This window comes from Bos grunniens, chromosome X, assembly GCF_055505025.1.
Source record: "Bos grunniens cultivar Pamir isolate PY7600 chromosome X, Bosgru_T2T1.0, whole genome shotgun sequence".
Classification (NCBI taxonomy): Eukaryota; Metazoa; Chordata; class Mammalia; order Artiodactyla; family Bovidae; genus Bos; species Bos grunniens.
The window spans coordinates 36,707,946-36,734,380 of record NC_141194.1 but is presented as its reverse complement, the minus strand read 5'-3'; the positions used below and the strand labels follow the sequence as shown (position 1 = coordinate 36,734,380).

The 26,435-nt window shown below is 40.5% G+C and overlaps 1 protein-coding gene across 1 annotated transcript in view; it reads right to left on the bottom strand.

The window, feature by feature from the left end:
* Nucleotides 1-15,031, bottom strand: part of CYBB (cytochrome b-245 beta chain) — a 33,983-nt gene extending 18,952 nt beyond the window's left edge. Inside the window, exons 1-6 of the mRNA XM_086387638.1 lie at nt 14,912-15,031; nt 12,655-12,750; nt 11,173-11,283; nt 4,123-4,207; nt 3,185-3,330; nt 561-751 (exon numbers count right to left, since the gene is read on the bottom strand). Of these exons, the coding sequence (XP_086243764.1) occupies nt 561-751; nt 3,185-3,330; nt 4,123-4,207; nt 11,173-11,283; nt 12,655-12,750; nt 14,912-14,956 (674 nt within the window). The 5' untranslated portion in view covers nt 14,957-15,031. The remainder of the gene's footprint in view (nt 1-560; nt 752-3,184; nt 3,331-4,122; nt 4,208-11,172; nt 11,284-12,654; nt 12,751-14,911) is intronic.
* Nucleotides 15,032-26,435: the final 11,404 nt, after the last annotated feature.

The window sequence follows — 26,435 nt, the reverse complement described above, 5'->3', positions numbered from 1 at the left end:
TCACAGATGCTCAATAGAAGCTAGGTCTTCCCTTTATTATGTTAGGATGCTTGAAGGCAATAACCATGTGTTTCTCGTTCTAGTATTCCCCACTGTGTCTGAGATGGGTCCTCATATATGGTAGGTAATCAGTGAATGATTGGTTTGAATCAAAACTCATTGAACTACAGCAGACCCTTTCACCTGATGAATCATTACCCTCCCTGGTTTGGGAGTTTGTCTAATTTATGAGGGATTAAGCCATGGGAAACATCATTGCGGACATCCAAGACTCTACCAGCACTCTCAGCATGCTTTATATATGCTTGCAAAGATATTCAAAACTTTGGTGTATTTTTCAAGCTTGCTATAAATAACTGCACTATGAATAGTTATGAGTTGCATACCAGAAACTAAAGTGGTACTCAGTGGTTTTTATCAAAGTGACTTCTGTTTTCACCTCTTATTCTCTCAACAGACAGGCTGATCACACCAAGACAAGGTCATTGTGCCTCTAACAGAGCACCACATCTGGGAACTGAGGGGCATAAAGTACTTGGCCTTGGAGTTTAAATACTCACTGAGCTCCATGGATGGCGAGACCAATGAAGAAGATCACAAAGAGATGGTGTGTGTACCAAAACACTTCAAAATAAGACCTCCGGATGGTTTTGGTGGAGGATGTGATAATTAATATCAGGCACAGTGTAATGACGACTCCAGTGATGCCTGCCAACCGAGTCACAGCCACATACAGGCCTCCTTCAGGATTCTGTAAAATACACAGACACAGACACAAACACACACACATTATTTGTATGCTCTCAGATGCAGGACTCCCTATCTATACAGTGTCCAATGAATAGGGCAATAGGTATGTTCTTTCCCTCTTTAGATAATCCTAACCATCCCTCAACAGGGTGGTATAGACTTTGAATTGTTGTTGTTTAATCTCTCAGCTGTGGCTGACTCTCTTGTGACTCCATTGACTGTAGCCCACTAAGCTCCTCTGTCCATGGAATTCTCCAGACAAGAATACTGGAGTGGGTTGCCATTTCCTTCTCCAGGGGATCTTCCTGACCCAGGGATCGAACCCACGTCTCCTGCACTGTCAGGAGGATTCTTTACCGCTGAGCCATCAGGGAAGCCCATATAGAATTAGAATGGATAGTTCCAAATTAAAAGTCTTACATGGTTGAAGTGTCATAGGAAATATCAACTGATATACAGAAGTAGTTCTCAGTATCAGAAAAAAAGGACATTTGTCAACTCTATGTCTTAAAAGGGTCAGAAGCTCTTTTCCCACTTTGATTTGGAAAGTGTCATAATGCTTAGCTTGTAAAAATATTCTGGGCATATGCCACATCTTAAGCTATGTTCCTCCAAAGCAGATCCTGAGATGCGGATTCATGGGTAAGTGATTTTGAAAGAATGTGCTCCTGAAGAAACTGGTAAGAGAATGGTTAACAGGACAGGAAAGAGGAACATGTCAAATCAAATAAGAGGGTGGTGGTGTTCAGTGGCTTAGTCATGTCCCATGGACTGCAGACCACCAGGCTCCTCTGTCTTCCACTATCTCCCGGAGTTTGCTCAAATTCATGTCCATTGAGTCGGTGATGCTATATAACCATCTCATCCTCTGCTGCCTCCTTTTCCTTTGCCTTGAATCTTTCCCTGCATCAGGGTCCTTTCCGAGAGGGTGATCTTGGGCCAAATCTTAAGCCTGATGCTGCAGGGAAACTGCAGAGGGTCAAACACACCTCAGTGTTTAGCCTGACTAGAGGCAAAGAAGCTGGGTTTTTGTGGCCCGAACCCATCAGTTATTGGTTAAGATCAGCTCAGCAAGATAGCTATCTAGGCCCTTTCAGATCTTGGAGCTGGTGGGCAAAGGGCCTCCAGTAGCCCCAGTAGCCCCTTCCTCTGAGGAAGAAACACAAATACAGACAATTGAAAATGAAAGCACACAGAAGGGCGGGGGAGCACAGACATCAGAAGAGTGATCTGGGCCCAGCACTGCAGTGCCAGCTCGCTGGATATGTTCGCAGTGCCACCTCTATGTATCATTGTATACATAAAAGAAAAGTCATCCAAGACATCAGAGAAAAGAATTCCTATTTTATTTGATGCTGTTTAATTCTGTCCCTAAATAGATCATGTTTTTTAATATCAGCCTGAGGATAATGATTTCTGCAAAATTAAAGGACTTTTTTGGTAATCTAACAGACAAGAAAATGTGTTTAGAATTCAGTGTACAGTGAGTGATTTGATTCAGCTATCCTACCCAACCACTGGGCACATGAAGATGATTTTGACCTTCTCCCCTCTGAGTGTAGAAGGCTCTAGCAACTACTGGAAAGGAAGAAATCCTTGCCTATGGATTGCCCATATGGCTGCTGCTGGAGCAATTAGCAGACAGAGGCCACCTCTCAGATGTTGTAAGCAAGGAAGAGGAAAAGCATTGCTGATGGGTGTCAGCTGGTGGCTGACCTGGTATTAACACCTCAGCCAGAAGCTTCCCTATTTCACATAAACAGTTTCATAGAACACCAACATCAAACAAGGTCATTCTGTGACCTTGTCATTCAAGACCAGTCAAGACAAACACATGCAAGACTGCTGCTTCTTAGCCTATTACAGACTTAGCCCCATTCTTCTGCCTCCTAAAAAAAAAAATTATTAAGATACCTAATGCTGGAACTATCCCCAATTCTGGACTGAATCTGACCCAGAGCAAATGCTTGTTTTCTGAAACCCCTCCCAAATCATCTGACACAAATCCCACAACAAGCCTTTCTCAACATCCTCCTGAGAAACCCCAGATTTCCTCAGAGTGTGAGGTTTCTTTGCTGCAGTAAGTAATAAACCCAAGTTTGTTTGACTAGACGATGTTCCTGGCTTTCTTTGACTGCTGGGCCTTGTCAAGGATAAGCCTGAGTTGCTCCAGGCTTCGTGTATACTTGTTCTTACAGGTGAGTTTAAGAAACTGGAAAACATCTCGTGACCTTCCACATTTAGCATCAGGAGTATGGGAGGCATTTTTTTCTGTGCCCACATTCTTAGAACCTACAGACCCGGCCCTCTGATATAGTTAGTCTACTTTTGTCATTGTTGCTGTTCTGATCAAGTAAAACTGTTCACTCACTGAAATCGAATCCTCAGTTTTAATAGTCTAGAGAACATCTGAATTAGGAAATTAGAGGCTTACCTTGATTCTCTGTCGAACAAAATTGAGGTAAGTTTCATTAGGCTTATCTCCAATGTCAGAGAGTGCTATTGAATAAGGATCAGAATTGTTGACTCGGGCATTCACACACCACTCCACATTAAATAGATGTGCAATGGTATGAATTGCTAAAGAGAGCAGAGAAGAGAAACAAAGAGGGTGAGTGGTGTACATAATTTTATTTGGAGCTGAGTTTCTGGCTACAGTCCCTGTGTGTGTGTGTGTGTGTGTCTGTGTGGTGCTCAGTCCCTCAATCATGTCTGACTCATTGTGATCCCATGGACTGTAGCCTGCCAGGCTTCTCTGTCCAAGGAATTTTCCAGGAAGAATACTGGAGTGGGTTGCCATTTCCTGACTCTATAATAAAGTAGTGGAGATTTGATAAGGATCCCTTCTTACACTAACACCACTTTCTTAATAATTATAATAATAAAACAAAATATTTAACACATATAAATACATGAATACTATGATATATACATATATAAAAACAATAAAAATAAAACGTTTAGCTTATAATGTCTATCTTAGATTCTCAATTTATGGGCTATGGTCCTTGTAGGGTTACTGCAAGAAATCCATGAATCTATATGTTCAACCAAGTATTTTTTTTTAAAAATGAATGAACAAAACTCTTATATGTGAACTAACAAACAATTTTCACATTAAAAAGTGTGGAAAAGGGAGAGTGCACTGGGATTTTATCAGAAGAGCCTTAGGGAATAACGTTTTAAGACTTGAAGGAATAAATCCTAATGTTGGGATGGCAGAAAGAGTGTTGAATATTTTTCTAACAGAACTCGTTCAAAAAAATACCTCAACCTACCTGCAAAGGCTGATCTCTTATTTTAAAAGTATCTTAGAGGGAAAACTCTGGTTCCAAGTTTTCTTTGCAATCTCAAATATCTGAATGAACTTACCAGTGTGAAGTGCAATCATCCATGCCACCATTTTATGAAAGGTGAGGTTCCTGTCCAGTTGTCTCCGAATTCTTGTTGAGCAGCACTTTGGATTAAAGGGAAAAACAGTAATTGTTAACAAGAAAATTTTCTCTGTGCCAGATATTAGACACATATTTTCTCATATAATTATTACAACCAATTCTCTAAAAAACAAACAAACAAACAAAAAAAACCAAACCTATATCATCCTACCCATTTGACAGATAAGAAAACTGAGGCTCAGATAGGTCAAACAGCCAATGAGTAGCATGGTTGGCTTAAGCAATGTTTTAGGTTCTCATACTATTAACATAAAAAGCCTCGCATGGAATTCATTGCTTAATTGTATAAAATATGAATTTGGACAGAAAGCATCTAACTACATAGCTTCTAGTTCAGATTAATTTATTCAATAAAGAGAGGATATAGAAATTCTATAAGGACAGGGATGCCCTCAAAAGATCTGAAGGTCCAGTGGGGACACAGACAAATGAACAGTTCTACAAGTGAATAGTTTTAGAATAGCACCCTTCCAGGAAATACACACTATGAGAGGTAGAAAAGTGTCCACCTGCACATGTTGATAGAGACAACAAAACAAGGGAAATCATTAAAGCAATCACAGCAAAAATAATAATAGCCAAGGGTATTTACAAAGAGCTTGTGCGGAAGTGTTTTACATGCATTGACTCATTTCATTCTTACATTAATTCTATGTGGGAGGTACCATTATTATCACCATATGATAGGCATAGAGAGGTTACCTTCCCCTAGGTTTCATAGTTAATAAGTGACAGAGTTGGCTGGTGTCTAAACCCCAGTTCCCTGATGCTAGAGATATCAACAATCTGATATTTCATACCTTTTATGATTACCTTGGCATTACAATGGAATTATGGCCAATTGGTTAGTGTAGTTTTCTTATGAACATATGTTAGAGGCTGTGGGTTTCAATGCTTCAATCTGGATTCAGGTCATCGCCCAAAATAGAGAAAAATTCTGCTTTTTGGTTGAATCAGAACCTTGTTTTCCTGAAAAGGGGTCAAGTGCTCGCTCTGGCTGCTTTGTTTCCAAGGGTAGATGTACTGGCATATAGATTCAGAAAACTTTTAAGGAGACCAAAGCAAAAAAACCCCAAAACAAAACAAAAAACTTAGGTATTATAAATAACTGGTTCTAAACATGTTTACGGAGAAGGCAATGGCATCCCACTCCAGTACTCTTGCCTGGAAAATCCCATGGATGGAGGAGCCTGGTGGGCTGCAGTCCATGGGGTCGCAAAGAGTCGGACACGACTGAGCGACTTCACTTTCACTTTTCACTTTCATGCATTGGAGAAGGAAATGGCAACCCACTCCAGTATTCTTGCCTGGAGAATCCCAGGGCCAGAGGAACCTGTTGGGCTGCCGTCTATGGGGTCGCACAGAGTCGGACACAACTGATGCGACTTAGCAGCAGCAGCAGCAGCAGCAGCAGCAAACATGTTTAATTTCAATACAGGGGTATTAAATATTTGACTTACTTATTTTTAATAAAATATTCTGGTTTTACAGAAAAAATAGAATTATATGGAAAATTGTGCTTACTCCACTATCTTGGAGTTAGTTACATTTAGGGAGGTCAGGCTGTTTGGATCATGAAAGCAGATTCCTGAAACTGCAGAAATACTAGTAAGGAAGACGCATGATTCCAGAAAAAGGGAAAAAAACAATTAGGCTTTGTTGAGTGCCTTCTATGAGACAGGTAGCTTATCCATAATCACTACACCATTTAATATAACCAGATAAATATTACTATTTCAGAAAAAGGGAAAAAAACAATTAGGCTTTGTTGAGTGCCTTCTATGAGATAGGCAGCTTATCCATAATCACTACACCATTTAATATAACCAGATAAATATTACTATTTTCATTTTACAGATAACAAAACTGAAGCTTCCCAGATGGCTCAGTGGTAAAAAAAAAAAAAAAAAAAAAAAAACTTCCTGCCAAGCAGGAGACCTGGCTTTGATCCCAGGGTAGGGAAGATCCCCTGGAGAAGGGAATGGGAACCCACTCCAGTATTCTTGCCTGGAGAATCCCCATGGACAGAGGAGCCTGGTGGGCTATAGTCCATGGGGTTGTAAGAGTCAGACACGACTTAGTGACTAAACCACCACCATATACATTTTATTAAAAGGAAAACCAGAGACTTGTAGTCACTAATGGGTTAGTAAAATGGGGTCCTACTAGGGCACCAATCCCTCATTTTTTTCCTAGCCACCCTCTATAATGTGGTCAGGAATGGCAAACACATCCAAAGAGAAGCCATATATCATGATTATACCAGGCTTCCAGATACAATTTCCTCATTGTTTCCTGACAAGGAGGGGTGGTGGTGAGATGGTTGGTTGGGAAGGGAGGGCTTTGATGCCTGTGACTGCCCAGGGCTTTATTCTTCCTCGCTACCATGCAGATACCATTTTTATGCTTTTGAGTCACTTGTGAATTACCACCAGCCACCTACTAATGACCCAAGCTTCCATCATGCACCATAGCTTCTTCACTGAATGACCAGTGACTTCTTTTTTTTAGAAAAATATTTATCTATTTGGCTGTGCTGGGTCTTAGTTGTGGCATGAGGGATCCTCAGTAGAGGCATGCAGGATCTACTTGCCTAACTAGGGATTGAATCCTGGGCCCCTGTTTTGGGAGCATGGAGCCTTAGCTACAGGACCATCAGGGAACTTCCACTCCATTGACTTATAACGGGGAGGCCCTCTGTTACTGTCAGCTAGAGCCTTGCTCAATCTCAATAAGCTAACATTCAAGTGCTAGGGAGATTACTGAGTCACCTTGGCAGATTTCTACACTTGATTCAAACTGCAAGCGTAAAAAAATTTTAAAAAGTTAAGAAACAGAACTACAAAGAAGTGCATATGTAATGGAGCGTAACATAAGCTTCTGTAACATGAGTGTTACGGAAACTTTAAAGTTCTATTTTATGTTCACCTGGTCTCACCACAAATGCCATAAATGAATCTGAATTAGATATCTATATGCAATTTGAGAGAAATTGCAAAGCCAGCCTTGACTCTACAGAACTCAGGCAAAGAAGCTGACAGAAACCTGGAAGCATTAGAATGTGCGATAAATATGAAGATCACCACTGGATTCATATAGCACTGTCTATAATTTTAAAATCCATGTTTATCTTCTATCCCTTCCATAAAACTCTAAGCTCTCTGAGCTCATGGCTCATCCATGTCTTATCCTCTACTCACTGTGTGTCCCCGTGCCTAGCACATAGTTAGCACTCAACAAATATTTGTTCAGTGACAACTCACTAGTTGACAGACTTAGTCAATTAATACAATTTTAGAATATCATTCATATCTGTTCTTACATTCACATTATTTCATTTGCTTTTTAGCTAAAAACAACAAAGAGAAAAAAACAACAATGACTATGAGACAGGAAGTCTAAGAGCCTTGCCCTGGATCACATGTTGGATAGAGGGCTACGTTGAGAGCTTCTGACTCTCAGGCTATATAAGGTTATAGAAAAGAGCTCACTCTCTCACGTTTCTGTTTCTTTCTGATCTTCAGACTAGAACTTCCATCCAAGCTGAGGTTGTTAAGGTTTCTTTAGGGACGTCTGTCTGCTGAATCCCACTGTTCCCCATTTCCCTCAACAGAGCAGGCTCAGAGTGTTTATCCCTATCTTCCCTGGGAAAGGCCAACCCTGGGGTTTTCTTTCTCCAGCTAACCAGAAGGATTATAAAACCAGCTCTAAAGGAGTAAGACCATTGGACACTGAAGTTCTGTGACTGTTTAGTTTTCATAAAGACCAACTAATAAATCCTTGAATCTATGACATCCTTGCCACTTCTAGGTTAGGTTATTAAGCCTGCCCAAACATTCATATATTTGATGGACTTCCTAAGGCTATAACAGCACCACAAGAGTTTTGAGTTTAGGTGGCAAGTGGGAAAATGAACAGGCTCTGGGGGCACAAACACCTGGGTTGGAACCTCAACACTCTCACTGAATTTCATCCCCACCTCACTGGCCTGACATGCAGATTTCATGGAGGTAATTTTATGAAGACTCAGTAAGTGGCAGCTGTTACCATTTCCAGTGAGTCACAGTATGTCCATTCATTTTAATCCTAATCAAAAAAGAAGGTTCTTTGCCAAGTTCACATTTCAGGTTGGGAAATCTGGAAGGAAGACACACCCCATCTATAAAAGAATGTGACTTGCTCCTCATTTTTGAAAAATGCATTCTTTGATGTACAGGTCTCTCTCGTTAGAGAGCTGAACTTCTTTGCAATTTGAAGAACAGCCTCATTTCACCCTTGTCTTTAGAGACCCTCATTAGAATCTTCACTCCCTTAAGGTCACAGGAACCCTAAAAGTGGCCATTACAACATGTGCTGATCATAGTCACGAAATGGCAGTGCAATCTGAGCCTGTGGAGTAACAAGGATTTCTTAACAGGCTGTCCTGGTGAAAACACTGCCTGTTTCTCAGGGTTTACTTCCTCTAAATAGAAACTATTTGAACAGGAGGTATTGGGAGAGAATAAAACAGCTACAGTCCCTGAACTTCATTTAGAAAATGTCCAGATGTTGTACTTTACAGGTCGCCCTTCAAGAAAACTTTTCAATTGCCATATGATCCAGCAAATCCACTCCTTGGCATATATCCAGACAAAACTATAATTCAAAAAGATATGTACCCCTATGTTCACAGCAGCATTTGTTTACAGTAGCTGAGACATGGAAACAACCTAAATAAATGTTCATCAGCAGATGAATGCATAAAGAAGATGTGGTACACATATACAATGAAATATTATTCAGCCATAAAAAGAACGAAATGCAGCACCTAGATGCACCTAGATGCACCTAGAGATCATCATCCTAAGTGAAAGAAGTCAGAAAGAGAAAGAAAAACCCCATATATGTGGAATCTAAAATATGACACAAATGAAGCTATCTACAAACAGAAATGGAATTGCAGAAACAGAGAACAGACATGCAGTTGCCAAAAGGGAGGAGTGTTGGGGAGGGATGGAGTTCGGTACTAGCAGACGTAAATCATTACATTTAGAATGGATGAACAACAAGGTCCTACTGTAGAGAGCAGGGAACTATAGTCAGTGTCCTGTGATAAACTAGAATGGAAGAGAATATAAAGGAGAATGTATATATATGTATAACTTGGTCACTTTGGTATACAGTGTAGATTAACACAACACTGTAAATCAATTATAGTTCAATAAAAAAGAAAACTTTTCCATCAAATGGAGTTCTACCTCTGTGGTTTCTTAGGTTGAGAAGATTATTTTAGAAATCCTTGTGATCAATGTGTTAGTTATGGCTTGTTAACCCTATATTTGTAAATCAAGTGTTGTATTGTTCTTAAAAAAAAAAATCTCCTTAGGATCAATGTGAATTTAGTAAGACTAAGGAAAAGCGAGGTAGAGTTCAAGGCAAGTTCTAATTGTTATTGACAGTTTAGATCACTTTCCTTCCCCCACAGAGTCACTGATTATCAATTAAGATTAACACCTAAGCTATACATTTCAGATCCAAGTTTACTAGCAAAGCTCCAACTTGACCTCAGGTATCTACCATTTAAAATCCTTCACTCTCATCAAAGTAGATTGCTTGCTTCTCTCCACTATAAATGACTTCTATTTAATAGGTAATTTTTTAAAAAGCTATTTAATATAAAAGGAACATTTTATTAAAAGGAAAAACAGAGGCTGCATGCGTGCTAAGTCATGTCCAACTCTTTGCAACCCCATGAACTGTAGCTCACCAGGCTCCTCTGTCCGTGGGATTTTCCAGGCAAGAATACTGGAGTGGGTTGCCATTTCCTAATCCAGAGAATCTTCCTGACTCAGGGATTGAACCTGGGTCTCCTGCATTGCAGGCAGGTTCTTTACCACTGAGCCAGCAGGGAAGCCCCCAAACAGAGGCAACTAGTCACTAATGAGCAGTGGAATGGGTCCTCCCAGGCATCAGTCCCTAAGTTTGGAAGAGCTACCCTCTGTGGTGTGGTCAGGAATGGCCAACACTGCCAAAGAGAAGCCATAAGTCATGATCACACAGGACTTTCAATATGATTTCTTCACCATTTCCTGTGCTTTATATCTTCTACAGGCTTATTTTTATCCTTTATGCCCATATCTGATGCCACCTTCTCTAAGAATTCTTTTTTCATCCCCTGCACCACCTGATACAATTTCCTTTGCCTTTGCTTGATTCCCTGTAGCTCCTTCTTTGTAACATTTTGTGGGACCCATCACATTTTGCTTTGTATAATATTTGATTATGTGTGTAGATTCCAAGTTCCTTGCTTCTCATCTTTGTATAACAATAAGAAATTTGTATACCATTTTACAGATTACAAAAGTCCTTCCTACATAATCTTTTTCTTCCAGCATAGTATATTAGGGGTTCAGTAGACTGTTGAAGCGAGGGTGAAGGAGCCTGGGGCATTTAGAAAGCTCTGAACTCCTCAATTCCATGGACCAAACACCTGTCACATTCATTGCATAGTGACTCATGGCTCATTGTTCCCATCTTCTTGGGATATTATCCACCAAAGAGATTTTCTCTGACTTAAACATTTTTAAAAACATGACACTATGAGATTAATCCCCAAATTTCACATCAGTCTCATTAATTTCTATATGTATACATATATATATATATGTCATATTATGTATATCTGTGTGTGTGTACATGTACTTTTTTGCTATTGTGGAGGTATAGGTAGATTGGTTGTTTTGTTTTTTGGGGGGGTTTGTTTTGTTTTCAATGTCTGTTCCAGGTTAAAAGGTTGTCTCAGGGAGCTCCATCGACAGATAATATAAAAATAAACTAGAGAATCAAGCATGGCTTTCTTGTATAATGAATATTATACAGTGGTTGGAATTCTCATAAACCCTTGGTTTGCTTTTCCTATAAAAGGGCGTTGAGCTTGATGGCCTTCGAAATTTTGAGGAACTCAAACTTTGTAAACGTTGGTTCTTACCGCACTGGAACCCCTGAGGAAGGAGAGCAGATTTCGACAGACAGGCAGCAGAATCAGCATGCAGTTGAAATTCAGGCAGGCTGCAGGGGCTCTGGCCAGGGCCAGCGCTGACTGGAAAGGGCAGGATGAAAAGCAGGTGACTCCTGTGAGCCCAGAACACCCCCCCATCTCACTCCGGCCCCCCAACCCCCAGGCTTCCCAGCAAACATGAGGACCACACTCCAGAGACATCAAGTTATCTGGGAACGAAGGTTCTTCAGAGCCAAGGATTTATTTTTAAGGTCTCGCTCCCCACCCCAACATTTTTATTATGAACATTTTCAAACACAAAGAGAATCTGAAATAATTTCACAATGAATACCTGTTTATTCATTTCCCAGATTCTACCTTTTACATTTTATGAAGCTTGCTTTAGCACATGTCCATTAATCTATCCATTCATCTGCCTACCTCTGTATCCATCAGTGCATCTTATTTTTGATGCATTTCCAAGTTGCAGACATCAGTTCACTTCCTCCTAAATACTTTGGTATGCATATCATTAATTAGAGTTCAGTATAGAAACTGGGGCTTTGTAAAGAAGATTTTCTTAGCACTTAGACTAACCTCAACAGTAACTAAGTAGGTATGGTGTAATGCTTTGGCATTAAAACTGTTCCTTGTAATGCCTAAAGAAACTGCATATATGCAATTAAATAGGGGGGAGGAAAATGCAAAAGGAAATCATCCTTTTAAGCATCAACCTGAATAAATTAACAACAATTATAATAACATAGTATAATTATATGCTATAATATTTATGCATATGATGCATAATACATATTATAATTAGTATCATTAAGTAATCAATTTGTGGTTTCAGCATGATGTAACAAATGACATCCTCTGAGGCAGCCCTAATTGTAATTATTTTGTTTATGAAGAAGAACTCTGGCAGTTCAAGGAAACTGAGAATGCTAATGGACCCAAGGAAACACAGGGGCCTTTGCTCCGCCAGTCTAGTCAACGGATGTGACCTTTGGGCAAGTTCCTCAAAGGCTCCATATGTAGGGAGAGGCTTATTTCCTGAAGATTATTTCATAACATGTCACTAGGGCTTTTCATGAAAAAGGTAGTAGGAATCAGATGATTTAGAGAATACAGGAAGTCCCACTTGTGCTACCTGTGTCACCCTGGATGGATCTCTTCAACCTGGCCATCTATTCCAGAGTGAGTATTAGATTTCTCCTTTAAGCTAAACAGGTGCACAGTAGTTCTTGGGAGGGGAAGGTTGCTGCTGGGACCTTCTGCCACCCTTTTGTTTGTCCCACACTGGAAGACCTAAAGACTCTTGCTCAGGGGGTTGCAATGGAGGGACTGAGGCCAATGGTGCTGTTGGGTTGGTCAGAATATTTCTTTAAAATGTTAAGAGGAATAGGAACAAGAATCTCTGATTAGACATGGGAGCCAGTCAATACCATGGGAAATGGAACTTATACTTACCCCAAGAAGTTTTCGAGTGTAAAAGAACTTATCTGGGATATCATAAACCCGGTAGTACCAGACAAAGAGGAAGACGTTCATTCCCAGCCATACCAGCTGCACAAATAGAAATGGTTGCGTAAAGTTTTCAAGTTTCAACAGGCAGATTTCACACCAGGTTGGAGTCAGACCAGGGTCAAGACCTCCCCATGGACAGCTCTCAATAAAGGTGGTTACAAAGCTGGGTGGAACCAGCTTCGAACCAGCTCTTTCCTGCAAAGGTGTCTCTGCACTTTGGTAGTAACCTTTCCACTCTGTCTTGTCCCCTGTGATTGTTCTATTACTTGGCCACTATGCCGTTATTATCTGTCTATCTCTTCTTGTTTCTCCTTCTCTTAGGTTGATAGATGATAGCAAGTGACTTGAAGGGAAAGGAATCTGTTACTATGCTGTCTCTCACATCAGGAAGACTCTGTGTTTGATTCTCAATTCTCACAGGTGGAAGATCTCCCTCCATCACACAGCATCTTGCCCCAGTTAGTGGCAAGTCTTTAATTCTACTTGATGAATTTTGCTTCAAGTGAGCATCAATGAGGGGATGACTGCATGCTAAGTTGCTTCAGTCGTATCTGACTTTTTGTGACCCTATGGACCGTAGCCTGCCAGGCTCTTCTGTCCATGTGATTCTCCAGGCAAGAGTACTGGAGTGGGTTGCTATGTCCTCGTCCAGGAGATCTTCCTAGCCCAGGGAATGAACCTGCATCTCTTGTGTCTCCTTCATTGGCAGGCAGGTTCTTTTCCAATAGAGCCACTTGGGAAGCCCAAGGGGATGAGAGGCATGGGATTTATTATTATTATTATTAAAAGGAGATTCTTCTAGACTGTGAGTGTTGATTTCATCTCAAGCACTGACTGCATCCAACAATGACTCTGCCCGGTGCTCCACCTTCAGGTCCCCAGTGGCTATCTTTTCTTAACTGAGCTTTCAGTTTATTTAATGTCCTTCAATGCTGGAAAATAGTCTCTCTTTACAAAGAAGAAGGTGCTAAAGCCACTTCTCCATTTCCTAACTTTGTCATGTTTACTCTTGATTTCCAAGCTGTGTCTTCACTTTCAAGTATATGAATGCATAATTTAGATGGAGGTCATTTCCCTGGGAAAACTGTGGTAAGGGCTAAAAGTATAATTTGAACTTAGTTTCTATAGGAGTCATCTGTTCTTAAAACAGAAATGAGAAATCAACTTAAGAGCTTTGAGTCCTCAGAACAATTCTGTATTTCGTTAGTGTTAATTTGGATTTTTTTAATGAAAAAAATATTGTGGCTTTTATTTTATTTGTGCCACTTGTTTCTACCTCTCCAGCTAAAAAAGTCATATTTACTTAATGACAATTCTTTCAAAAATTTCATTCATAGGTGTCCTTTTAAAAAATCTGGATAATACTTTCATTGGCTACTGGAAAAGCTACTTATAAATCATATTTCTATCTTCCCAACCATCTGTGATTGCTTTGCTGAGACCACCACCTTAAAATAATAGTTAATACGTGTTATGTTAAAAACTAAAGAAATCAACATGTCTATTAGAAAAATCGCCATATCTTTACTTAAAAGTTGTTTCTCATGATAGATTATATTAATTTATATATAACTATGTGTAATATATATCATACATACATTATACACATACATCTAGATAGTTTACTTCAATTCCTTTTCCTTGACTTAGAAAAAAAAAAAACTTCATAAATAACTAAAGTTTACCTCAGAAGAAAGAAGATACTTCTTAAAAAGAGAAAATTGAGAAATTCAATTATTTTTGGTGTAATTACTGAAAATACAGGCCAATTTCCCGTACATCAGCCAATCTTGTATTTGTTATTTGGAAAACTGTATAAAGTTTCAATTGCCCATTTTTAGGTGGTATAAGTACATAAAAAATAGAAAAACTTGCTTCTAAGTAAACATTGTAACCAATTCATATTCAGGGATCGTCATCATGAAATGTCTTCTACTCCCACTGTGAAATGCTGGCTAATTTAGTACTTCTAAAAAATCCCAGAAATAAACTAGGCAAAGTGAGCCCCTAGATACATTCCTTCCATGAGTAAATCTGGAAGAATGGACTCATTCTATATCCATCAGATGGATGCATGTTCACATAAATAAGTTTCAACACAATTTCTCAAAAGAATGAAATAAAGCTTTGCTCTATTTTCATTTTCAAGAGAACATAGACAAGTTAGAGAATTTGTAATTTCTTTCTTATTGGTACTTACAATGACAAAGATGGAGATGCCCTCATTCACAACCCAGTTCCCCATGGTAGCAGAGGTTCAATGCCTTGAGTTTGCCTTTCTTCTCTGCTATGCTTCTTCTTCCCATGAGGAAATGAAAACAGCAGCCTTGGGGCAATCTGTTTCCTTTTCTATTATCAGAAATTAGCTAATCATTGGTCAACTGAAAAGCTTGTTTCCATAACAAATTTAAATTTTTAAACCACAAAAAAAAAAAGACAGAAAAAAAGTCTACAATGATCCAATCACAATTAAACGTAGTGAGAAATGAAACTAATTTCTACAACTTAAAGACAAATAACAGTGTAATTCATAGTGAATTACACAGTGAATTAATTTTTGGACTGACTGGTTAGCAAATGGCAATTTTTAAAAAGTCACCCAACTAGCCATGACTTCGTGTTAGGTTAAAAAAAAAAAATTAGATAGATGTGATCTTTTTTGATAGGCTGGAGCAGCATTTATAATCTTACTGAGAAAAATAATAACAATAGTGATGGCTGATATTTATACCATGCTTACATTATGCCAATTTTCTAAGATACATATGTGTGTGTATGTGTATGTACATACACATACACACACACACATATATATATATATAAGTTGATACACATCTATGTGTGTGTCTACACACAAAGGCACCCATATACACACATATATAAATTCAGTATGTAAATAAATTAATTCTAATATTCAACCTTATAAAGTAGTTTCTATTATTATGATTACATTTACATATGAGGAAACTGAGACCCAGAGCAGTTAAGTTACTTGGCCAAGGTCATACAATTAAGAAACTGTGGAGTTGGGACTTGAAAGCCAAGTAATTTGGCCATATTTTGACCATGAAAGCCTGACAGTGGCACCCCATCCCAAATCACTTCCAATACAACCATGGGCAAAGAAAACAACAAACAGGCCAAAATGTTTGGATGGCTGTAGTAGTCCCAGGTTGACAGGTCATTTTTCTAGGCAGGGTAGGTAAACAGGGTCAGAAAGGTATGTTCGACGTGGTGGATGTCAAAAGTCAGATTTAGCATCCCCCCAACCCCCGCCTGACTCCCACCCAGTCTTCAGGACATGAAAGAGACAAGGGTAGGGTGGTAACGCCACTATGAGTTCAAAGTTGACTAATTGCACTAATTGTAGAACAGCTAGAGTAGAGAGGTAAAAGAAGAAACTGGAGGAGCAAAAGGGAAAAAGAAGAAAAAAGAGAGAGAGAGAGGCCTGAACTATTTGGGTTGGTGTCTACTGAAGCACTTGAGACAACCTGCAGAATTGTGACCATGAGTAAAGTAATTATTTTTCACCTTTTAATATTTAAGGAAAGGTACTCAACCATGACTTTCTGCATGGCTCTTGAATCATGCGTAACCCACATCAAGGACAATCAGCTTCATGGTTCAGTTACACACAGAGATGAATTCAAAGAAACACAGACAATCAAGTTATGTGTCAGTAATTTGCCTCTCTGCTCTGGGATCTATTCCTCACCCTTTCCTTGTTCTGTTCTGTTTTAGAGAGAGTTGTATTTGCCAGGCTCCTTGGCCCACTGGCTTCTGGGATGTTCAATTAAACTGGAGGATGAGGAGCAGGCGAGGAGTCAGAGTGCTTCTTCCCCTGGCTTTCGGCTTCAAGAGGGGTCTCAGAAGTGCTTGCCTTTAACCAGAAACTCCAGCTCTCACCAGTCACCCTTTCTCCCTGTGGCCTGAGCTCCTGCTGGCCATCACCAATATAGGTCCAGCTCCTACCAGATGGCCATCGCTTCTGGGCTTGAGTTACACCAACTCCTCCCAGGTTCCCTCCAACCTGGAGGGCGGTCACCACTTCCTGTAGCTGTTAATCTTTATGTTGCCTCTGTACCCACGTTGGGATTCTCCAGTTTCACATCATCCATGTAACAAATCCCTGGTGTGAAATTCCCTCTGTTGAAACAGGGTGGTTTCTGTTTTTCTGACTGAACTTTGCCTGATACAGAAAGTAATTCAGACCTGTACTCATTTTCTCATGGAATTAAAGAAGTGAGGCATGTATGCCTAAAGAGGAATAAACACCTTAAAATCTGCTCTCTCTCTTCCTGCCACTCTCAAACTCTTCCACAGGGAGGATTCCTGCTCCATCAGGGTCTTTGAAATTTACCAAAGTAGTCCATCGACAGATGAAGATGTGCTACATAAATACAATGGAATATTGTGCTGTGCTTAGTTGCTCAGTTGTATCTGACTCTTTGTGACGCTATAGACTGTAGCCCACCAGGCTATACAGTCCATGGGATTCTCCAGGCAAGAATACTGGAGTGGGTTGCCATACTCTACTCCAGGGGATCTTCCCAACCCAGGGATCAAAGCCAGGTTTCCTCCTCTGCAGGCAGATTCTTTACCATCTGAGCCACCAGGGAAGCATATTACTCAGCCATAAAAAGGAAAGAAATTGGGTCATTTATAGAGATGTGGATGGACCTAGAGTCTGTCATATAGACTGAAGTAAGTCAGAAAGAGAAAAACAAGTATCATATATTAATGCATATATGTGGAATCTAGAAAATTGGTTCAGATGAATCTATTTGTAGGGCAGGAATAGAGATGCAGATGTAGAGACTGGACGAGTGGACATGGTGGGGCGACGGGATGAATTGGGAGATTAGGACTGACATATATACACTACCATGTGTAAAACAGATGGCTAGTGGGAAGCTGCCATACAGGGAACTCAGCTTGGTGGTCTGAGGTGGTCTAGGTCTTGGTGACCTAGAGGGGGAGGGGGTGTGTGTGTGAGGGAGGTCCAAGAGAGAGACGGTATATATATACACACACACACATATAGCTGATTCACTTCATTGTACAGCAGAAACCTACACTACATTGTACAGCAACTATACCCCAATTAAAAAAAAAAAAAAACTTGCCAAAGTCTTCCCCTCTCCACCCCTCCCTGCTTCTCTCTTTTCTAACCTACTGGCTGATCGTCCCTTTACCCTACCTATCTTAAACTTCAAGTCTCTCCCACATTTTGTCATCTACCTCCCAAGGACCGTGCTCTGCTGGGGCAGCAATAGCAAGGGGACCATAGATACTCATATACTAGGAAATAATGCTCCTTGAACATTTCCTAACTCCTTTCCCCTCCCTCCACAGTTTGAGAAGAAAATTTAAAAAAGAAAGAATATTTTTATGGGTGATCAACCATTCCCTCCTATGGCTTCTTTTTTCTCCTTTATAAAAATAATCACAGGGCTGTGAGTAGAGATGTCTTGAGAGACTTAAGAACCTCAATCAGTTTCACAGTTGGAGGAAGAGAGCTCAGTTGCAATGAAGAGTGAAATCTTTCTTTTATAGCAAGTAACTTCCCTTTTGAGAATACTGTTCAAGTTAATTTCAATGTTCTCTGCTCTTGAAAAGACAAGCAGGAAGTTTGATAAAGGAGCAACAGGTATTGGCTGACTGGTATTGACTGGACATGGAGAATGAAGAAAATTGAACCTCTATGCATCAGCTAACAGTTTATCTTCTCCCAGTCACTTGGGTTTCCATTGCCTCCTAAGCTGTTAGTGTCAAGTTAGACTGTGATAAATACAAGAAAGTGTTCAACCCTTCTAGCAGGCAGTAATGACAATGACCAACACCATCAGCTTGTGATTGAAATCCTAGACACCTCTTGCAGAGGGAAAAAAGAGAGACAGACCCATGTCTCTAGGGGATCCCTAGATTTTGCATTCTGAGTATAATTCTTTCCCGATTTGTCAAATTAAAAAAGTATGTGAAAGTGAAAGTTGTGCAGTCATGTTTGACTCCTTGTGACCCCATGGACTACAGCCTGGCAGGCTCCTCTGTCCATGGAATTCTCCAGACAAGAATACTGAAGTGAGTAGCCATTCCCTTCTCCAGAGCATCTTTCTGACCCAGGGACAGAACCTGGGTCTTCCACACTGCAGGCAGATTCTTTGCTGTATGAGCCACCAGGGAAGCTTTGTCAAATTAAAAAAAAAAAAAAAAGTATACTAAAGTTATTTCCAGAAGGATGTATGGAATGGTGAAGAAAGATAGGTATGTTACTGCACCAAGATTCCTGAAAAATTTCATTCCTGGTAATGATGAAAAATGGATTATCTCTACTGTGCAAACTATTCTTTTCAGAACTACCATGTTCCCACTCTCTATCCATCCATGAGGTATGTGGCCCCACTTCCCTTGCTTAAGGGTGACTAATGAGAGGACCTCATCCTCCTGGAAATAGTAACTGTCTCAGGGATGGGCACTTGACCCAAATGAGGTCAATGAGAGTTCTTTTTGCACAATGAGGGAATTTTTAGGGTCTATGGAGGTGAGAGAGTGAAGCTCTTCTTTCTTTGTTCTTTGTGAATATGCATGTCTGCTGCTGCCACTGACCATCTCCACTACTTTGTGCCAAGAAGCTGCATAAGAATCATGCCAACACAAAATCAGATCAGTAGTTGGGGAAGGAGTGAGAGGTCTGGAGACAAATATAACAGCATTTGCTTTCTGGGTCTGATCTACCTGAGACACTTGGATATCTCAGTTATTCTCACAGATTGGGTTCCCTGGAAGTACATTACAAGTTGGAGATTAGTGCTGAGGAGTTTGATCTGAGAGTGTCTTTGGAGGCACGCACCCACATAAAGGAAGGAAAAATAAGAAAACAGCAGTGGGCAGAAGGAGAAGCTGAATTATCATGTGGTCATAAGAAGGCCTCAGCAACCCTGTGGGGAGAAGTGAAGCTGCGATGACTGGATGATCTTGGGCAAGACAGTTGCTCTTCACTAAGGCACTCCCTGGAGGTGTAGACAGCAGGGGACTAAGTCTTTCACTTTTGAAGTTGCCACATTATAGTATCCAACCCAGTTACACAAGCCATAAATTCCTATTTTTAAGGGGAAGAAAAAACAGTTTGAGTTGGCTTTCTACCACTTATACCTAGAAGGGTTCCTACTAAAGCATGTTGTAATGGAAACCACTTTTATTCTATAACCACAGGCTCAAAGGTTAGTGAAAGTTGAATAAGGCTGCTGGAATGGGATCCAGATATTCTATTTCTTGTTTGAAGGGGAAAAAAGAGCAAAAGAAGAGACAGGGAGGAAGGGGTAATTTACTGATGTAGGTGATTAGAGGCATTAAGAACGTGGTTTTACCTGATACTTTATTTATTAGAAAGTGAAAATGTCTGGTGATGATTTAAAATTTAACTCTTTAGATTGTGATTTGTATACATTTATTCACAAGAATAAGGAAGAAAATGAGGAAAGCTTACCTATTTTCTCTCACTAATCACTGATTTGAATTTAAAACTTGCGAGGATGCTTCCTGAGTAAATAATTTTTTTTCTTGAAAAAAATCTATTTTTACAGACTTTAGCTAGGTCCTAACAATAGCTAACATTTGTAAAGCATTTTACACATGCCAAGTGCCTGATGTGCCTTATCTCATTCACTTTTCACAGTCTTATTATGAAGTGTGCAAACTTATCATATCCATATGAAGTAGGATGAATATTGTGTGTTAGTCACTCAGTTGCATCTGACTCTATGCGACCCCATGGACTGTAGCCCCCCAGGCTCCTTCATCCATGGAATTCTCCAGGCAAATATACTGGAGTGGGCTGCCATTTCCTTCTCCAGGGCATCTTCCTGACCCAGGATCAAAATGAGGTCTCTTGCACTGCAGGCGAGTTCTTTACCATCTGAGCCACCAGGGAAGGTATTGCCCCCCGCCCCAGCCAAAATGTCTAGGTACTGATTCCCAAAACCTATGAATATGTTACTTTACATGGTTAAAGTAACTTTAACTTTGCTTTGAAGACATGATTGAGTTAAAAATTTTGAGATGGGGAAATTATTAGGGATTATTCTGAGTAGGCCAATGTAATCCCAAGGGCCCTTATTCGAAGGAGGCAGGAGGTTCAGATGCATTGAGAGAGGATGTGAGGGATGAGCTAGAATTCAGAGAGCAGAGAAGATGCTATGTGGCTGACTTCCAAGATGGAGGAAGAAGCCCTGAACAAAGGAATGCAAGGAACACAGCTCTAGAATCTCTAAGAGGCAAGGAAAGAGATTTTCTTCTGGAGCCTCCAGAAGGGATGCAGGCCTGCTGACACCTTGATTTTAACCCCATGAAAGGGATTCCAGACCTCTGACCTCCAGAACTGCAAGAAAGTAAGTTTGTGCTGATTTAAGCCAGTCGTTTGTGGAAATTTGTTACAGCAGCAATAGAAGACTCATATCTGTCTTTAAAGACCAGAGATAAGAGCCATGAGGAGATAAAGTAGCTCGCCCAGAATCACACGGTTGCTTGATGCTGGAGCTGAGATTTGAATGCAGGCAGTCTGATGCATCACTGCTTATTCGCACCTCCAGAATCATTTTGTAAAGCTAGGTTTTCATTGTCAATAATAAAATCATTTATTTTGGAGCATCAGCTGCTGTCCCAAGATCCCTGGATTGAACTCTGCTATCCTGCTGTTAGTTTGCAACACATGGCTCTCCCACCTAGGACTGACCAGAATTGCCCTTGATTTCCAGTCTCCCTCTGACAGTCTAGATGTTGCAGATGGTTTCCTGCAGTAACCATTGGCATGCAGAACTGGCTCCACCCAAGAAGCCTGAAGGAGTCTGTTGAGCCACAAGGGTGACTCCATACTACCAGTTTCTGCCTATTTCACCCTGACCTGAAGCAGGAAAACTCTGTTTCTGTGTTTCTGCTATCACCTTTCCTTGCCCCAGGAGGTATCTGAGCTCTCATAGCCCCACTTGCAGCAGTTAGCAAGGGTTCATTCTGGAGAAGATGCTAATCAGTCACTTCAGTGTTAGCCGGGCTTCCCAGGTAGCTCAGAGCGTGGAGAACCTGCCTGCCAATGCAGGAGATGCAGGTTCAATCTCTGGGTCAGGAAATCCTTGCCTGGAGAATCCCATGGACAGAGGAGCCTGGCGGGCTACAGTTCATAGGGTCGTAAAGAGTTAGACATGACTGAGCAACTAAACATCATCATTGTCATCATAAGTGTCAGCCACATGAGACAGGCAAGTGTCAGTTCTTGTAGGACCACTGGCATTGAAATAGGATTCTCTCCAAGAGAAAAAGCATCTTCATTTCATGTGAGCCTGAGGTCTAGTTCCCTTGACAGTTTCACCAAATAATGTCTAGCCTAACAAAACTTAATAATAGGATCTGACTGCTTGCTAAGGAGAAACTGAAAATATTTCAGGTCAATACTTGTAGCCACATGCAAAAATCTGTTAAGATATATAATCCAGTACAGTTGTCAAAATTAGGAGATACAATACAAATACAATATTATTGTGTAATCTACAGTTCATGGAGTTTACCAACTGCCTTTTTTGTGATTTGTTGCTGTGCTCTGGAATCTAGTCTAATATCATGTACGGAATATAGTTGTCATTTATCTCTGGGCTCCTTTAATCTGGACCAGTTCCTGAGTTTTTATTTATTAATTTTTCCTGATTGTGGCATGTTTGAAGAATATAGGCTGGTTATTGCATAGAATGTCCCTCCTTTTGAGGTACTGCATTTGTTTATGACTAGACTCAACTTTGGAGAAGGCAATGGCACCCCACTCCAGTACTCTTGCCTGGAAAATCCCATGGACGGAGGAGCCTGGTGGGCTGCAGTCCCTGAGGTCTTGAAGAGTCACATGCAACTGAGTGACTTCCCTTTCACTTTTCACTTTCATGCATTGGAGAAAGAAATGACAACCTACTCCAGTGTTCTTGCCTGGAGAATCCCAGGGACGGGGGAGCCTTGTGGGCTGCCGTCTATGGGGTCACACAGAGTCGGACACGACTGAAGTGACTTAGCAGTAGCAGCAGACTCAATTTACGCCTTTTGGGTGGGAATATGCTAGAAATGGCAAGTGTCCTTGTTAGAGCATCACATCAGGGAGGCACATGATGTCAGTCTGTCACATTGCTGATGATGACCTTACTCTTAGACAATACACACAGAAATCTTTAAGAGTAAATGTAGGCCATTTATTTTCAAATGGTTTAAAAACAATAACCATGATCGTGGAAATCTGACCAAATGGTAATAGCTGATAAATCTGGGTCAACAGCACACTGGGTTTCTTTGTCCTGTTCTGATAACTCTACTGCAGGCTTGACATCATTTTTAAATAAAGCAGCTTAAAAATCTGACATATTAGAAGCTGTCTTCAGTGTGTACAGATTGCTCTGGCACTTGGGGACAGCATTGGTTTGGGGAGTGGATGCTGCTTTTTGTGAGGGAAGGCACTTCAATGGGCTTCTTGGTGATTCAAAGGTATTGCCTGGTCAAGGGGTTAGAGGTAGAGCCAGAGAAAAGCTAAGCTGCTTAGCATAATACAACAAAAGGATGATGTCCTTGAGTGGAGAAACTTACAGTGTTACCTTGATATGAGGCTTGCACTGGAGACCATGAAATAGAATGTCCTGGAGGACAGAAGTGTTTCTCACAGAGATGAGTAACAGGCCCAAGAACAGAACAGAGTATCTGGCCCAAGAGAGGACATGGGCAGGATTTCCCTAGTATCCCAGTGGTTAGGACTTCATGCTTCCAATGCAGGGGGCACCAGTTTGATACCTTGTCAGGGAACTAAGATTCTACATGCCTTGTGGCATGGTCGGGGGGTGGGGGCAGGGGTGGGGGTGGGGAAGTCATCTAATTTTTAAAAAGAGAAAGAGGACATGGGCAATAAGGAACTTTCCTGTTCATGGTAATAATCTGTGAGAACGGGGCCACACGATAATGATTGTTGGTTTTCCCTTTTCTATAGTGTCATTCCTTTATGTTGTTCCTCTGTCTTCACTACAGCTGATAAACCAGCACGACATAGCATCAGCCTTGAATTAATGGTCATCTTGAGGGATAAAGTGGAAGCTGGCCATGTGGTGAAATAGACTAGGAGGGCCTGAGGCAGAAAGGAGGAAAAAAAAAAAAAAAGATGAGATGATCAGACGTGAAAGGAAGAGCAGGAGACAATCAGGAGGATACCAACAGTCTGAAAAATTCCTGGAAATATTTGGGAAAAGACACTGGACTTCCAGGCATTCTGTGGTGTTTGAATTGTAGTGATTTGGCTGTTAAGGAGAAGAAAATTGCAGAACTCCAGAGAATGTGAGCATATATAGGAAAGTAGAGTTCATTGGCCACATGTAGGTCATGTACAATAAATGGTTAAAAAAATATGCTTGAGTGGTTTATTCAAGTCCAAAGGAAGAGTTGGTGTGCCTAACTTCTACTACAACAAGCACCAGGAGAATAATGATTTTTTTAGGCAAATTCATCCCTTGCATATGAGGTGGATCAAGAATGAGAATATTCCTTTGTGTGCACTTTCAAACTTTGCTAATTTAGGGACCATGTGTAAAAATAAGAAGGCAGGTAATGACTATTTATTTGATTTTAGCACAGTGAGATTATTAATTTGTGGTTACTTGTGAGATTTACTGCACTGCTTTCTTGACACTGAGATTTCAGGAATTTAAAAAGTCAAAGAAGCTCTACAACAAGAGTTCAAATGAACCATGAAGTTTTATTTTCTCACTTATGTGAGAAGACATCTGCACACACTGAACTTGAAACTGCAGGCTAAAAATGTGAAATACTGTTGTCAGTTCAAGGAAGTGAAGATATTCAGACACAACTCAGACTGTTATATAATTCAGAGAGCACATCTATTTCCCTTATTAAACTTCCCTGGACTCAATGGATTCATGAGTTTGAACAAAGGCAAACATTTTTGTGGAAATGAAACCACAATTAAAAAAAGATTTGATGACTCTGGATGCTATTTAACATTTATTCAGTTGCCTTAGAAATTTAAATGTCTATATCTATACACATATAATTGGATAAATATCAGTCCTGAGAGTGTGATTCAGTTTTAAAAGCACTGATTGGGCTTAAAAACAACACATGCCCATCAAAGCTGATAGTGTCCATGGAAATATGTGTCTCTAGATGCTAAAACTCTCATAAAATATCTAGCAATATGGTGCAATGATGAACAATGTTTGGGTCTTAAGTGACTGTATAAAATTGCAATTATTAATGAAATGAAGAGAAAGTGTTAGTCGCTCAGTCATGTCCAATTCTTTGTGACCCCACGGACTATAGCCTGCCAGGCTTCTCTGTCCATGAAATTCTCCAGGCAAGAATACTGGAATGGATAGCCATTCTTTTCTCCAGACGATCTTCCCAGCCCAGGGATTGAACCTGGGTCTCCTGCATTGCAGGCATTAATGAAATAGCTGAAATCAAAGAGGCACCATGAGCAATGCAAACTCAGAGTCAAAATGAGGTACTCTCTAACTCGATCCATTTCCCCAGGATGGTTTAACCTGTTAAATACCAGCACAGCAGGCACTGTTTTCATTACTCTCAAGATTTTCTTAATTCCCTTCTCCCCCACTGCCTCCCAATATAGAGAATGAAAACAAAAACAGAAATAAAAACAAATACAAGGTCTCTGGAAGCTCCCAAACTTCCTCGCAAGTTGACTTTAAAATATAATCTTCCAGGACTTCCTTGGTGGTCTAGCGGTTAGGAATCCACCTGCTAAAGCAGGGGACAGGGGTTCGATCCCTAGTCCACGAAGATTCCACCTGCCCATGCAGTGACTAAGCCTGTGTGCCACAACTACCGAGCCCATGTACCTAGAGCCTGTGCTCCTCAGCAAGAGAAGCCCACACACTGCAATGAAGAGTAGTCCTGCTGACTGCAACTAGAGAAAAGCTAGTGCACAGCAATGAAAACTCAGCATGGCCAAAAATCAAAAAGTATCTTCCAGGAGAACGGAAGGTAAGACATTACAGGGAAAAAATTTCCTTTCATTGAAAAACTGTAATAATAATGAATTCAAGGATGATGTCAGGGAAAATGGTGGTTTTATGGACTGAATTCAGTCCCTCTAAAATCTGGGGGTAGGGGTGGGAGGGAGGTTTAAGAAAGAAGGAATTATTATACAAATAGCTGACTCATGGTGTTATACAGCAGAAATTAACACAACATTGTAAAGCACTATAACCCAATAATAAAATTTTAAAAAATAAATAAAAAATAAAGCTTATCTGTTATATCCCTAACCACCACTGTGACTGTATTTGGACTCAGGGACTTTAGGAGGTAATTAAGGTTACATGAGACCACAAGGATGGGGCCCTAATCTGATTGGACTGGTGTCCTCATAAGAAGACTTTGACACCAGAGAGCTCTCTCTTCTCTCCTGTGTGCAAGAGAAGAGTCCATGTAGGATACAGTGAGGAAGCAGCAAGAGAAGCGTCACCAGAAACCAACCCTGATGGCACCTTAAGACTTCTAGCCCCCTGAACTGTGCAAAAAAAAAAAAAAAAATTCACTTATTGAAGCCACACAGTCTGTGGTATTTTGTTTTAGCAGCCTAAGTAGATTAATACAGGTATAATAAGGAAACTGGGGAGGTTGTCCATGCCCAGAATCATTGAAAAACCTGGGGAAAAAGTGTCAGCAGAAACCTC